This window comes from Eimeria acervulina, genomic scaffold, assembly GCF_000499425.1.
Source record: "Eimeria acervulina Houghton genomic scaffold, Eah_scaff164, whole genome shotgun sequence".
Classification (NCBI taxonomy): Eukaryota; Apicomplexa; class Conoidasida; order Eucoccidiorida; family Eimeriidae; genus Eimeria; species Eimeria acervulina.
In genome coordinates this window covers 37516-52267 of record NW_013550164.1, presented here as the reverse complement: position 1 = coordinate 52267, position 14752 = coordinate 37516, and the positions used below count along the sequence as shown (strand labels likewise).

Here is a 14752-nt window from a genome sequence, read left to right as displayed (position 1 = left end):
GTTTCCTTCTGCTTACCCTTGTATATATATACATATATATACATATATATATATATATATATAGGCTTTAGGGTCTATACTTTCCTATTCCTCGCTTACCCTCTACCCTCCCAGCCTGAGACTGCACAAGCTTCAACTCCTTCCCTTTAGGGCTTAGGGTTGAGGGTTTAGAGTTTAGGGTTTAGGGTTTGTGTGTCTCAGGACAAGTCGCGACTGGACTGCAGGGCGAAGCTCAGCAAGGATAACAAGGCTTTGGAGTTGTCTTGCGATTTGAAGAGCCGTACAGTGGAGTTGAGTTCAGTGAAGAGTGTTTTGCATACACCTGCACAGCTGCAGCGCGTAGATTGCTCAGCAGGTATAACCCCTGGGGATTTTTGTGTGGCTATACACCTGGCCGCCACAGGCAACTGCATTCCTTTCTTCTTCCCCACTCTTCAAGAAAAAAATATATTTGTTATTACTCTCGCAAAAGTGCGTACCGCAGGACCTGACGGACTTGTCGCCTAAACTTGGGTTTTAAGTGCCTTCTCTCGTTTTTACTTCTTGCCGCTTCTAGTGTACGTACACTGCAGTGTGCTTGCACTTCATGCACGTTGTACGCTCCCTGCATGCGCTTAGAGGGCTCTGTATAGACAGCATAAGTGCTGCTTTGTTGCAGCTCGTGCTGGCCTCAGTACACCGATGATGTTTGAATGCATTCTCATTGTGTTGATACACCGCACGCCCAAGAAACGCTGATCGGGGATCTACCAGCGAGTTATTACTCCTCTTCTTTTTGTTATTTTTATATGAAGTAACGACGGCTTGTATCGTTTGAATCCCCCCTACACGCTCGGGGCAATAAACCCAGTCCAAACCCTCACACCACTTACGGTGTATACTGCAGTGTGCGTTTTCGAAGTAACTGCAGCTTGATCGCTACCTAGCGGGATTTCCCTCAATCTAGCTAACAGGCCAAGTGCTTTAATAACCCATCCCAGCTATTTAGCTAGCTAGCTAGCTGGCTGTTGGCTTCGCTTGCTAGCTGGCTAGGCAGCGTACAAAGCTCGAAAGTTTATACCTTTTAACGCCCCGAAATAGTTTAGAACGAGGAACTTATTTGGGGTGTATTGCTGTATATACATACTCCTGAGACTGCCTGGGCACCGTCTGTGTGCTGTCGCCTTCCTTCGACTTGTTCTGAATAGCGAAGTTATTTCTGCACATTGTGCTGTAAGAGCCCCCAGAGACTCCCCTTTCGGAGACTTTTCTCTGCTTCTTCTTTTGTTTCTTTTTGTGTTGATCTGCAGTCTCTTAGGGAGGGGGAAGGAGGCCGCTTGGGGCATACATAAAGAGGGGCTGGGGCGTTTAGTGGCTGTTCTTGTCTTTGAGATGTATAACAAATAGCCCGAAACAATTGAGACCAACTTTTCTATTCACTTAATTTAGTTTTTTTATAAATTAACCAAAAGAGATGTTACTTGCCAGTCTGCGGTGGAGAGCAGAAATAATTTTTTTTGTTTATCTCCCTCTCCTCTTCTGCATATAGATCTCTTGTTGAAGAAAGCTTTCTATAAAGGGGGTTTGTGCGTTAAGGCCTATGACAAAGAGGGTTTTTATAAAGAGGGGCTTTTATGAAGGCTTTGCTTTCTACAGAGGGGGCTTGTATAGAGAGAGCTTTTATATAGCGGCCTTGCAGGCAGAGGGTGTGAAAAAAGAAGAGTTTTAGACTGCCTTCCTTACTTGACTGCGTCCTAAGGAGGCCCCAGGAGAGTCTTTTAATTGAGAACTTCATCGGAAAAACAACTAAGTAGACACAGAGAATAAACCCCTTTATAAAGAAAAACAAAAAAGAAAAAGAGACTGAGAAGACATATCTTCACCTTCGAAGGGGAACCCCTCCGTTAGCTGGTAGCAGCAAAAACAGCAGCAGCAGCAGCAGCAATGCGCTAAACTTCGCAAAGCAGAAGCAGGCACTTGAAGCATGGGGGATACACCATCAGCAGCAGCATCTAAAGGAACATCGACGGCAGCAGCTGCAGCAGCTGCAGCAGCACCAGAAACGTAGCGCAAGAGCAGCATCAGCAGCTGCAGGTTCATACACACAAGCATGCAACACAAGAGCTGCTACTGGCTTCAGCAGCGTTAACAGCAGCAGCAGCAACACCAAAAGCAGTAGAAGCAGCAGTAACAGAAAAGGAAGAAGACAGAGTTGCTCCACTGCTGCTTCATTGCGGGCTAACTGAGATTAGAGCTATTGTTGCACAGCAACTGCTACTGCTGCTGCTGCTGCGGCGCGGCGACTGCTGCTGCTGCTGCTGCGTAGCAATATATTGTTCTGCACAACTGAACAAGAGTTGTTGCTGCTGCCTTTTAAACAGAAGTTGTTGTTGCTATTACAACGCAAGCTATTGAGGATTATATTGAAGTTTTTGTTTTTTCTTCATAGAAGCTGCTGCTTATAAACTGCAAGTTGTTATAGGCCTCAACAACAGACGTTCTTGTTGGTGTATCAAACAGCATTTGCTGTTGATGTTCTAAATGAAGTTTTTGTTTGTTCTATAGAATTTCTTGATCGTGTAATGCAAGTGGCTGCTGGCGTTTAAACATAAATTACTGTTGCTGTCTACCCATTTGTTGTTGTTGGTCTGTAGATTAGAGTTCTGTAAGAAGTTTTTGTTTATATATTGGCTTAAACGCCGGTTATTGCTGCTTTTAAAGAGAAACTGCTGTTGTTTTCTAAGCAATAGTTGCTGTTCTATCCCTCCCTGGCCTTCTTCTTCTGCAGCTGCGGGCTGCATAAGCCTGAAGCCCCTTCTCACTGGTGGTTTTCTAAGTAGAACAAAAAAGAATGAGATGGATATTTCATTCTAAATGTATATATATTTTTTGTCTGCTGCACTGAGAATATACACTGTGCAAGCCAAGGGTTTTCAGTAGAGGGTCTTTCGTATAAAAAGCTGCCGCAGCCGTAGGAGCTGTTGCTGCTTACTATGGAGAAACGTATTTTGTTTCTATGAAAGTTTTTCAAAAGAGGAATTATATTATTTGTATGTTCAATCAGAAGGCAGAGAGGTTTCTTTTTTGCAGCTATACGATGAACAAAGAGAGTTCAGTGCGATGCACAGTGCTGTATTAGTCGCTATTGTTGAATGTATTTGTTTATATTTATTTGTCACGATGAAGAATAAATATCAACAAATATATAATTTTGTTCTTAGTTTTAGATTCATAAGTTTGTATTGCTTTCTATGCCGTGGTGGTGTTCTATCGTGAAGGTGAGTTGTCTATATTCATGTTTTCTATTGAATTCATTTTTTTGTATTCTTCTTCTTGATTCTTTCTTTTTGTTTTTATTTTTGCATTTAAACTTAGTTTTTTTTGTCTGTTATTTTACATCAATATGAATATTCAACAGCACCGCGCCTTACCCCGGGTCCCTCTCAACGCTCTTCGGCGGCGCACATCGGCCTCTTGCAGTTCTAAGGGCATCAAAATGCATTAAAATTTCATTTTAAATATTATTTTAGGGGAAATTTGATAAAAACTCAGCAGAAAAAATGCGTGGCTAGAGACACGGAGTGTGCAGATAGTGCTGATGCTGCGCTGCTGGCGTACGATGGGTCTGGTTGTCTATGCGTGAGGGTATACGCGTTGTTCTTCTTTTTATTGAATTGTATATGATTAGAGAAGTACTAACTGAAATACAATTATATTATTTTGAATTAAAAAAGAGTATATTCTGAAGATCGTGTGGGGCTGACTGCAGCGGCCGCCCGCTGCTTGCTAGTTGTACGGGAGGCCCCATCAAGAGCATAAATTCATCAATCCAGAGGAGCGCCTTCTCTACTGAAGCAATTCTCTGTTGCTGTTCGTTGAAATTAAATATTATTTGTTCTTTATTTGTCTTTTTTAGGGTGCTTATTACCCGCAGCAGCTGCATTAACACCTCTCACAGCTTCAGTCGCAGCCAAGCCCAGCAGCAGCGCAGCAGCGTAGGGACCGGTGCTGCAGCAGACGCTCTTCTTTTCTTTTTTCTTTTCTTTCTAAGCCTTTTGATGTGTATTAGTTGGTAGGCCTTTGCCTCCTCTGTTTTTATTTCTTAACCTACAACCCCCTTCAACCCCAAACGCCCCACAGGCGCCCCCACCCCGTCCATCCACGGACGCAGCCCTTGCATTCTTTCCTTTATTTTTTCTTCGCAGTGTACGTACACCTCTACTGACCCATAGACACAGGGTTCTGCAGCAGCTGGTATTGCTGCTCCCGCTGCTGCTGTTGCTGCTGCTGCTCCTGCTGCTCCTGTGGTAGCTCAGCGAGCGACCGCAGCTGCAGCAGACAGCACACCCATCCTGCCGATCTCAGGGCCTCGTTGGTATATGCTGAGGCAGATTAACTGAAGCACATTAACAGCAGCAACCGCAGCAGCAGCACTGTACCGGTGCCAGGCCTCAGAGGTGCGTCTGTCTGCTGCTGCTCTTCGAATGTGCAGCGGGAGCAGCAGATAGGCCTGGGCATTAGCAGCAGCAAGGAGGCGGCAGGGGCGAGACATGGAGACGGCTGCAGCGCGCTGTGAGCTGATGCTGCTGCTGCTGTCGTCTTTCTCAGCTGCAGCAAAGGCCTTTTCTTGTACTTGACTCTCTATACCTTTCAAGCGGCCCGCAGACAACTCTTTGTGCTGTTCGTGCTGCTGCCGCTGCAGCAGCAGCAGCAGCAGCACAACGCTGTGTCAGGCCTTTCTCTTCTGCTGCTTTCCTGGCGCCGCCGCACAGCAGCTTTTGTGAGAGGCAGCTCGCCTCCCGCAGCGCTCTTGCTGCTGCTGGTGCTGCTGCTGCTGCTGCTGCTGCTGCAGGAGGGGTTTTGTTGCAGGGGTTTTGCACAGAATGCATCCTGTAGGAGGAAGGCGGCGGCTCTAGGGGCAGCGGATGCTGGTGCTTGTCTTCAGCTGCAGCGCAACCAGCAGCACCCACTGCAGCATCAGCAGCAGCAGCAGCCATGACAGCCGACCGGCCGCCCTCTCTTGCGCAGCTGCGATGTCCCGCCCTGCCGCCACCTCAGCAGCAGCAGCAGCAGCAGCAAGCGGAAGGCCCTCCTTCTCAAAGACAGTGGCTTTATACGGGCAGGGGCCGCCTCCGCAGGCTGCATACACCCGAGTCAGCCCTGAAGGAATGCCGATGGGAGGCGGCAGCAATAGCAGCAGGAGCGCAGCAGGCTACTGCTTCTGCTGATGCTGCCGCTGCAGATGCTGCTGCTCTCTGGGGCCGCCTAACACACCGCAGCACGGTTTGTGTTGAATGCGAAGACGCCGTGCAAACCCTGCAGCAGATCGTAGGGAGCAGCTGCTGCTGCGCTGAGTGCAGCACCAGCAGCTCCAGCAGCAACAGCAGCAGCGTCTGGGCTTCGCCTTTCAATTCTCCTGGCCTGGGGCCTCAGGCACCTGGGCGGGAGGCAGCAGCAGTAGTAGCAGCAGCAGCAGCTGCTGCTGCTGCTGCTGCTGCCGTGGGACCTCCGTCGGTTGAAGAACCGCTGCCTGGGCCTCAGAGCTCAGCACCGGTAGACGCAGCAGCAGCAGCAGCAGCAGCTGGGGAGGCCCCGACAGGGCAGCGTCAGCAGCTGCAGCAGCAGCAGTCTTGCAGCAATCCGCTACAGTCTATGCGTTGCAACCTGCAGCGGCTGCTGCGAGAAGGCGTGCCAGCGCAGCTGCTGCTCCTGCGGTTTTCAAACGAGTTGGGCTCTGAGGCGCTGCAGCCTTCTGCTGCTGCTGCTGCTGCTGAGGAGGCGCCCCGCGGTGTCAGTGATGCAGCAGCCCCCGCAGCAGCAGCCGTTGAACCGAACAGGTGCAGGGCACCTGCTAGTCAGAGCAGCAGCAGTAGTAGCAGCAGCACGCTGCTGCTGCTCCAGGCTAGAAGGACTTCCTCCGACGAGATTCAGCCCGTTGCCGTGCTGCCGCTCAGTGTACGTGCACCAGCAGCAGCAGCAGAGCACTGTAGCTGCAGCTGCGACAGTTGCAGCGCCAGGCGCGTTTTTTTAACTGACAAGAGGGCTGTTGAATTGAGCAGCAGCGATGCGGGGGGTAGCAGCAGCAGCAACTGCAGCAGCTGCAGCAGCAGCGGCGGCAGCAGCAGCGGCGGCGGCAGCAGCAGCTGCTGCTGCGCCTCCTGGACTGTGGCGAGCCCCTGCGGTACTGTTTTTGCGCTTATAGATTGCAGCGGCTGCTGCAGGGAGGTGTTGTGCTGTTTGCTGCTGCTACCAATTGTAGAGTATCGTATGCGCTGCCACGCAGACCCGGAGGAAGCAGCAGCAGCAGCAGCAACAGCAGCAGCAGCAGCAGGTCCTGCTCCGGAGTTCAGCTGTACAGACACGACTGCGGTGGCGGCAAGACCTAGAAGCTATAGCGCCGTTACGGCTCCTGCTTCGGGGACATCTGCTGCTGCAGCTGCTGCTGAGGGTGTTGCTGCTGCTGCTGCAGAGGATGCTGTTGCTGCCCTATGTGCAGCAAGAGTGGCTCCAAGCCTGAAGGTGTTTTTGGGGTTGGTGGTGGGGGCGCTGCACGAGTACTTTTACAGAACAACGCTAAGAAGCGATGCAGCAGCTGCTGCTGTTGCTGTTGCTGCCCAGCAGCAGCAACAGCAGCAGCAGCAGCAGGCCCCAGCTGCTGTCTTGGCCGATGCCATGCTGGCGTGGGAGTGTCAGCGAGTGCTGGAGAAGGCACAGGAGACGGGGGCTTCTGAGCAGCAGCAACAGCAGCAAGAGCAGCAAGAGCAGCAGCAGCAAGCAACCACCGTCAGCAGCAACAGCAGCGGCGGCGTGGAAGAGATGGTGTTGCTGCCTCCTCCCCAGCAGCCTAGAGGAGTTTCTACAGAAGAGATGCCTCAAGAGCAGCAACCAGGGCACACCGAAGCGGTGCCAGGGGCACAGGGCGACTCGCAGCCAGTGCAGCAGCAGCAGCAGCAAAAGCAGCAACAGCAACAGCAGCAAGAGGAGCCGGCGATGAACCGCTTGCAGACTGGGCGAACTGAGCGCAGCCGCAGCAGCAGTCCTTACAGCCCGTTAACAATGGCAGGGGAAGGGACAGCAGCAGCAGCAGCAGCAGACGCCTCGGCAGCAACAGTAGCAGCAGAAGAAACCTCAGCAGCAGCGACTGACGCTGCAGCAGGGGAAGATATGTGTGCAGCCAGAAGCTGCACGAGTACACCTGGGCTGTGGCAGCTGTCTGCAGCAGCAGCAGCAGCAGTAACGCGAATTAGGAGGGCTTCCACTGGAGAGTTGCTGCCGAGAAGCAGCAGGCAGCAGCAGCAAGTGGCTGACAACGGAGTGCCCATGTCAGTACTACCGCGCTTCAAAGACGAATCCAGTGAAGAGCAGCAAGAGCAGCAGCAGCAAGAGCAGCAGCCGCAAGAGCAGCAGCCGCAAGAGCAGCAGCCGCAAGAGCAGCAGCCGCAAGAGCAGCAGCAGCAAGAGCAGCAGCCGCAAGAGCAGCAGCAGCAAGAGCAGCAGCAGCAAGAGCAGCAGCAGCAGCAGCAGGTCGATGGGCAGCAACAAGAGGGAGGAGGAGAGGGGTCTAGGACCTCAGAATCCGCCCCGCAGGGGGCACGGAGGGATCAAGAGGTGTACGTACAGCCCACAGGGTACTACTGGCCCCACATGCCCTATGCAGCAGCAGAAAGCCCGCAGCAGCAGCGACAGTGGAGGCAGCAGCACTTGCTGCAGCAGCAACTCTGGCAGCAACACCCCTGGCAGCATCCCTATTGGCAGCAGCAGCAGGAAGTGCTGCGCAGGCACCAATGGCAGCAGCAGCAGCAGCAGCAGGACTCCGAGCAGCAGAGGCCGCTGAGCGCAGCAGCAGCGGCTGGGACCCCCGAAGCAGGCTATGAGAGCAGCCAGCACGCAGCAGCAGCAGCAGCTGCTGCTGCTGCTCACCGCCAGATGCAGCACCATTTTTATATGCAGCAGCTGCACTATTACCAGCAGCAGCAGCTGAGACTTACTGGGCAGCTACCGAGGGGCTCGGAAGACGCAGCAGCAGCGACAGCAGCAGCAGCAGCAGCAGGTCTTTTGGGGTTCCCTCCCTTCCTGCCCTACTGGATGCTTCATCCCGCCCTCATGCACATGCATGCAGAGATGCCGTTGTTGCAGCAGCAGCAGCAGCAGGAGTACCTGCGCACGCAAAGCCACGAACAAGACCTGCAGCAGCGGCAGCAGCAGCAGCAGCAGCGCATGGGTCGCAGGCCTGCGAGTGCACTTGGGCCGCAGCAGAGTCACAGGGGGAGCATGGGGCAGGAGCGGCTGCGTCTTTCTCCGGAGAGAGGGCTTGAGGGTGGAGGCGTTGCTGCTTCTGCTGCTGCTGTCTCTGCTTCTGCTGCTGCTGCACCTGCTGCTGCTGCTGCAGGTACGGAAGGCTTCGCAGTGCGCTCGGGGCCTGCAACAGTGAAGACAGAACTGAGGAAGGAGGCAGCAGTATTTACTCCCAGCAGCAGCAGATTCCAGGCCCTTCTTTCGAGCAAGGCAGAGGGGCTGCAGGACTCTGCTGCAGACGCACAGCAACAGCAGCAACAGCAGCAGCAGCAGGGACACCACGCACAAGATCAGGGCGGCACGGAAGGGGCAGAGACAGGCGCCCGCAGTGAGTCTGCCAAGTCCCCCAGCAGCCGCAGAAGCAGCAGCCCAGACCTGCAGCAGCAGCAGCAACAGCAGCAGCAGCAGCAAGACGAACAGCAGCAAGAACAGCAGCAGCTTGAAACGTGCACAGGGAAGGGGGACTCCGCAGAGACGCTTCCCGCGGACTTGGCTACCCAGCCAGAGCAGCAGCAGCAGCAGCAGCAGCAGCAGGATGATGAGCAGCGGGAACAGCAGAAACAGCCGGAAGAACACACCAAGCGCCCCGATGAGGAGCAGCAGCAGCAGCAGCAGCCGCAGGGAGACTCATGTGAACAGGAAAAGCAAACAGCTCCCGCTTCAAGGGCCCCACAGAATGAGGCGAGCAGCCGCTCGTACGAGCAGCGAGAGCAGCAGCAGCAGCAGGAGCAGCAGGAGGAGCAGGAGCAGCAGCAAGATGAACAGCAGCAGTGGTACGCAGGCTCCTATGCACAGCAGCCGCACCCACCCCACATCGCCGCTGCTCCTCATCTGTACCCGCATCTGCATCCGCGCGTGTTGCTGGAGTTGCATCAGCAAGCAGCAGCAGCAGCAGCAGATCCTCAAACCCCGCTAGGGTACGCTCCTGGTATGCTGCCCTCCCCAGGAGGTGGCTGGATGCCCCTGTCGCAGCCTGCTAGCCTTATGCTGTATCAGCAGCAGTTGCTGCAGCTGCAGCAGCAAGCTGCTGCTGCAGCAGAGCAGCAGGGTTTGCAGTACCCAATGCAGGGCGACGACAGGCGCAGCTCGCAGCAGCAGCAGGGCCGGTGGCACCGAGGGAGCGGTGGGCGCCAGCAGCAGCAGCAGCAGCAGCGGCAGTGGGGCTCTCATCCTTTTATGGTGTGGGTCCCTGGTATAGGGCTGACGCCCTGGGTGCCGGGGCCTTTCGGGACATTGAGGGAGCAACAGGAGCAGCAGCTGCAGCAACTGCAGCAGCTGCAGCAACTGCAGCAGCTGCTGCATCCGGGGGCAGCGGAGCAGTGGAACGGAATGGATGCTGCTGCTGCAGCAGCTGCAGCGGGGTGGGGCTGCAGGGGTGCGGGTACGGCCTCTGGAGAGAACCCAGCAGCAGCAGCAGCAGCAGCAGCAGGAGACTTTGGGTACTCTAGGTGGGAATCTGGGCGGAGCCATCGGCGCAGCGAGAGAGAGGCAGAGTTCAGGAGTGACGGCGCGCTGCAGCAGCAGCAGCAGCAGCAACAGGTGTATGAACAGCATATGGCTGCTGCTGGCGCTCTGGGCGCATGGCAGCACCACTTGCTGTACGGGAGCCCGCAGCAGCAGCAGCAGCAGCAAAACAGAAGAGCTGCTGGGCCTCATGGGGATATGAGGTCTTCTCAGCGTCTCCGGGGGCAGCAGGAGCGGCAGCTGAACAGCAGCGCGGTGCAGCAGCAGATGCCTTCTCCGCAGTACCTCCGCTATCTCTACCAGCAGCAGCAGCAGCAGCAGGCGCATGGGGGCTATATGGGGCCCTTGCCTTATCTGAGCAGCGCGGGGCCCCGGAGACAGATGGAGGCCGGGGGCCCTGCTGCTTCTTCTGGAGCCTCATCAGACAGCAGCGGCAGCAGCGCGCTGCGCGGTGCAGCAGCAGACGAAGGCCCAGGAGGCGCTGCAGCAAACTCGCAGATGAAGGAGCAGAAGCAGCAGCACCAGGAAGAAGAGCAGCAGCAGCAGCAGCAGCAGCAGCAATGCATGCAAGGCGGCGCGCGCAGCACTTCATCAAAGAGAAGCAGCATAGACAGCAGAGGGGACTCCGAGTCAGCAGCTGCAGATGGCTGTGCATGCGGCGCTGCTGGGGGAGCAGGTAGGGCCCCCTGCAGCAGCAGCAGCTGCTGCTGCTGCAGCAAAGCCCGCGCTTCTTTAGACCAGGATCAGCAGCTTCCTCCCCGTAGAGAAGCAGCCGGAGCAGCAACGGCTGCTGCTGCGGCTGCTGCTGCAAGGCCTTGCGCAGGGACACCGTGCTGCGCAGCAGCAGACGGCGAAGGGGGCCGCGGGCTGCAGCGGGGCCGCTGCTTTAGCCAGCTGGCGACGCACTGTCAGTTTCCGCTGTCTCCTCAAGCCGGCACTTCTAGCTCTGCTCAGGCGTCTCCTGCAGCAGCAGCAGCAGCAGCAGCAGATTCTGCAGCTGCGTCAGAAGACCGGACACCGATGAGCGCGGAGGAGCAAAAGAATTTGTATGGCCGAGAGACTCCTGCTGCTGCTGCTGCTGCAGTTGATGCGGGGGGTGGCGCTGCAGCGGAGCCGCTAGTTTTGAGTTCCTCAGCAGCAACAGCAGCTGCAGCAGCTGCAGTTGCAGCAGCGGCAGCAGCTGACGCCTTGCTGCCGTCTGCGCGATTCACAGCTCAAGGCAGCAGCAGCGAAGAGGATGGAGGCAGCGGCCGGTTGCGTGGGTGCTGGAAGGCAAGAGCAGCAGACTCTAGCTCCAGCAGCAGCAGCAGCAGCAGCAGCAGAAGTTGTTTGTCCCGGGGTGCTTTTAACCTGAAGTCCTTTTTAGTGGCAACGACACCGGCGATTCAGGTGTCTGGACACTCCAGCGGCTCTCTCTGTTGCAGCAGCGGCGCCAACAGCAGCAGCGGTAGCAGCGGCGGCGCCAGCAGCAGCAACAGCAGCAGCAGTAGCAGCAGTGACTCGGGTTCCTCGGGTGGGGATTTGGGCAACTTTGAGGATGACGCGTCTGCCTTATCGTCGGCAGCAGGACCAGGAGCAGCAGCAGCAGGACCAGGAGGAGGAGGAACAGCAGCAGCAGCAGCAGCAGCATCAGGAGATGCTGGTGAGGAGAAGAGGGGAGCTGAGAGATCGCTAAGTTTCCGTCTAAGTGATTTGTGGCTCTCCTTCGACGACCCCAGCATCTTCGGCTTGGAAGTGCCGCTGTTAGATGAAGAGCGTAGACCCATCTATGTGGTGTACGTGCCTTATCTCTCCGCGCTGCATCTCTTCCCTAAACGCAGTAGCACGAGCAGTCGCAGCCGCAGCAATAGCCTCAGCGGCAGCAGCGGCAGCAGCAGCAGCAGCAGCAACAGCAGCAGCAGCAGCAACAGGGCAGCCGAAGGCTATTCCCCCGGGGGAAGCGACACCGCCATGATGGGGAGCCCTTCACAGGGGGCCCCCAAGGGGCCCCCAAAGGGGGGCGCCGAGGGCGGATGCTTCCGTTTTATGGAGGTGCGGCTACCTTATCAGAGGAGGCCCCTGTCGCAGCAAGTGACGCAGCTGCTGGAGGGAGTTGAAGTTGCGCAGACACAACAACTCAAACTGCTGCATTCTGACTCCAGAGACCTCTCAGATGATTCCTGGTGAGATTACACGTCTATTTCTGCTGCTGATGTTCCTCCTGCTGATGTTGCTCCTGCCGCTGCTGCTGCTGCTCATGCTGTTGCTGTGTGCGCGTGGAGTGCCTCTTTGTGAAGCTACGAGTTACGTGTGCCCCGACCTTCTGCCCGCTGCTGCTGCTGCTGCTTCTTTGGCTGCTGCAGCTTTTGCTGTACTGGCCCCTGTTAATTGCACGCAGCATGCAGCGAATGCAGCACAAATAGTGCAGTTGGTGTGGCGTCGGGTTTATAACCCGGAGGTCGCGGGTTCGAATCCCGGCAGGGGTGGAAGGATGTGGTGTGTGTGATGTTTAAATCGGCCGCTAATATGATGAAACTTCGCTATTTTCGTCACTACCGTTGAAGGCTAAGGCCGCTGTAAAGTGAAGCGAAATGTCTGATGATGGCCCCGATTAACAAAAGAAAATGTTTATTTATTGCATAGATATGTTACATATATAATCTATATATAATATGTATATATATATATATATATGTGTATATATATGTATATATATAATATATTTATTCGTATAAGCATATTTAGGGGTATGCGGTGTTCACATGGGGTGTGCAGCTTCTGTTTCTGCAGCTGCATCCCTGAGTTTTGTTGTCTACTTGTTTGTGCTGGTGTGTTTATTGTTTGTTTGTATTGAACAAATAAATAAAATGACATATATATATAGAATGTATATAGATATTGTATTATAAATATATTATGAATATGCCTTTGCTTATGAGAGATATATGATATGTAGTATGTGTGGATGATTTTTGTTTTGTCTGAAAATGATTATTGATGCAGTGCATTGATAACACTTATTTATGAATTAATTATTATTTGTTTTATGTGTTTTATGATAGCATTTATTTATGCATTAATTTATTTGTTTTATTTTTAATGCTGCAGGCTGTGCGTTTACTGGCAAGCCATTCAACGCGAATTCTCGAAAGTGCCTGCCCCGTCTTTCTTGGTGTATTATCGCCTTCGTCTGACTTCTAAGCCTCAACCCCCTCTTTCTTCAGGTGTATGTACACTCCACAAAGATGTCTCACCCGCTGCAGCAGAAGCAGAGGCTCTCCCCCTCAACCCTGACACTACTACTACTACAGGCCAGCAACAAGAACAACAACAACAGCAGCAGCAGCAACGGCAGCAGCAGCAGCAGCAGCCAGAAGAGGAGAAATTTTTAGCCCTTGTGCGTTTTGCGGTTATCGCTAGCAAAGGCCACCAGGAATGGATTGCAGCAGGTGAGAGCAGACACATTGCATAGACAGCTTAAATGCAAATATATATAATATATTTACATAATATATATATATATATGCATATATATATAATGCATTTCGTTGGCATCATTATTCGTGTGTGCATGCATGCAATGACCGAGCGTACATATATATATATATATGTATATATATGCATTTATTTATTGCTTATGTTTGTTTATTTGCTTTTGCATGCAGAGAACGAAGAGTGGGGCCCTTTCTTCAAGGGCGAGTTGGGGCGTTTAGAGGAGTGGCTGCAGCAGCAGCAAATCAATCACCCGGACTTCAATACGTTTAGACTTAACTCAAACAAACGCTAAACTCATTTTTCTGCTGCTGCTGCAGCAGCAGCTGCTGCTTCTGTTGCTGCTGCTGTTTGCATGCACATATACTTTTTTGCATATGGACGTATGTATATTATATACTTTTATATACATATAATATACATAGATACATATGTGCATATATACTTTTATATATATTATATATATATGTATATATTATATATAATATATATGTAATATATTTATGTGTTTGGGGTGTAATGCACTGGTTGTTGTCTGTATAGCAGGGGATGGCTTGCATTTGTTTCTGTTACTATTCGGTCTTTTTCTCTCTTCCGTTTATGCTGAGGTTTGCTGCTTTACAAGAGGCTGGCGGCGGTTTGCTGCTGCATCAGCAGCAGCAGCTGCAGCCGCAGCAGCAGCAGCAGCAGCAGCAGCAGCAGCAGCTGGAGCTGCTGCTGCAGCAGCAGCAGGCACAGGCTCCAATTCAGCTTGCCCCGCTTTTGATTAAGTAGAAGACAATAAGTACAACAAGCCCCAGACGTGCATGCAATAGAAAATAGGAAGGAAGATAGCAGCAGCAGCAGCAGCAGCAGCAGCAGCAGCACACTCCAACACGCACCCCACTCCTCGCGTATGCAGCATCGCAATTAACTACAACACAGCTGCAAACACATGCAGCAGAAACTGCAGCAGCAGCAGCAGTTGGTGTTGCTGCTGTTGCTGCTGCTATTGCTGCTGGTGTTGCTGCTGGTGTTGCTGCTGCTACTGCTTAGAGGCGAGGCAGACAGCAGCGGCGCAGGAAGTGTAGATGAACTTCGTTTGCTGCAGCTGCTCTTTTATTACTTTTACTGAGGCGAGAGAGAGAGAGAGAGAGAGAAAGAGAAATATTCATCATGCAGACCCCAGATTAGTTTAGCAGGTCTAGCCACTTCAGCAGTTTTAAATATATATTTTATATATATATATATATATATATATGTATATATATATAGACGCATATATATAAAAGAGATATGTTTTTCTATATGCGCATATATATCTACCTAGACATATATATTTGTGTATATATACATATATATATATATATGCATATATATGTAGATACAAATTGTATATATTCATCTAGCCTTTCTCTTTCGCTCTCTATGTATATAATCTATATTTACACGTATGCATATATATATATATATATATATATATTCTCTGCACATTGTATGTATAGATATTATATATAATGTATGGGTAGGGAGGCGCTGCTGCTGGAGGCTGCAAATTGCTCTT

General features: G+C 52.6%; 1 protein-coding gene across 1 annotated transcript; it reads left to right on the top strand.

Annotated features, from left to right (window-relative positions):
- Positions 1 to 4974: 4974 nt before the first annotated feature.
- On the top strand, positions 4975 to 13983 carry EAH_00022450 (hypothetical protein, conserved; the record flags this gene model as incomplete). Its single annotated transcript, XM_013396959.1, has 4 exons — positions 4975 to 11900; positions 12826 to 13166; positions 13383 to 13476; positions 13818 to 13983. The coding sequence occupies 4 exons, from the start codon at positions 4975 to 4977 to the stop codon at positions 13981 to 13983; spliced, it is 7527 nt and encodes a 2508-aa protein (XP_013252413.1).
- Positions 13984 to 14752: the final 769 nt, after the last annotated feature.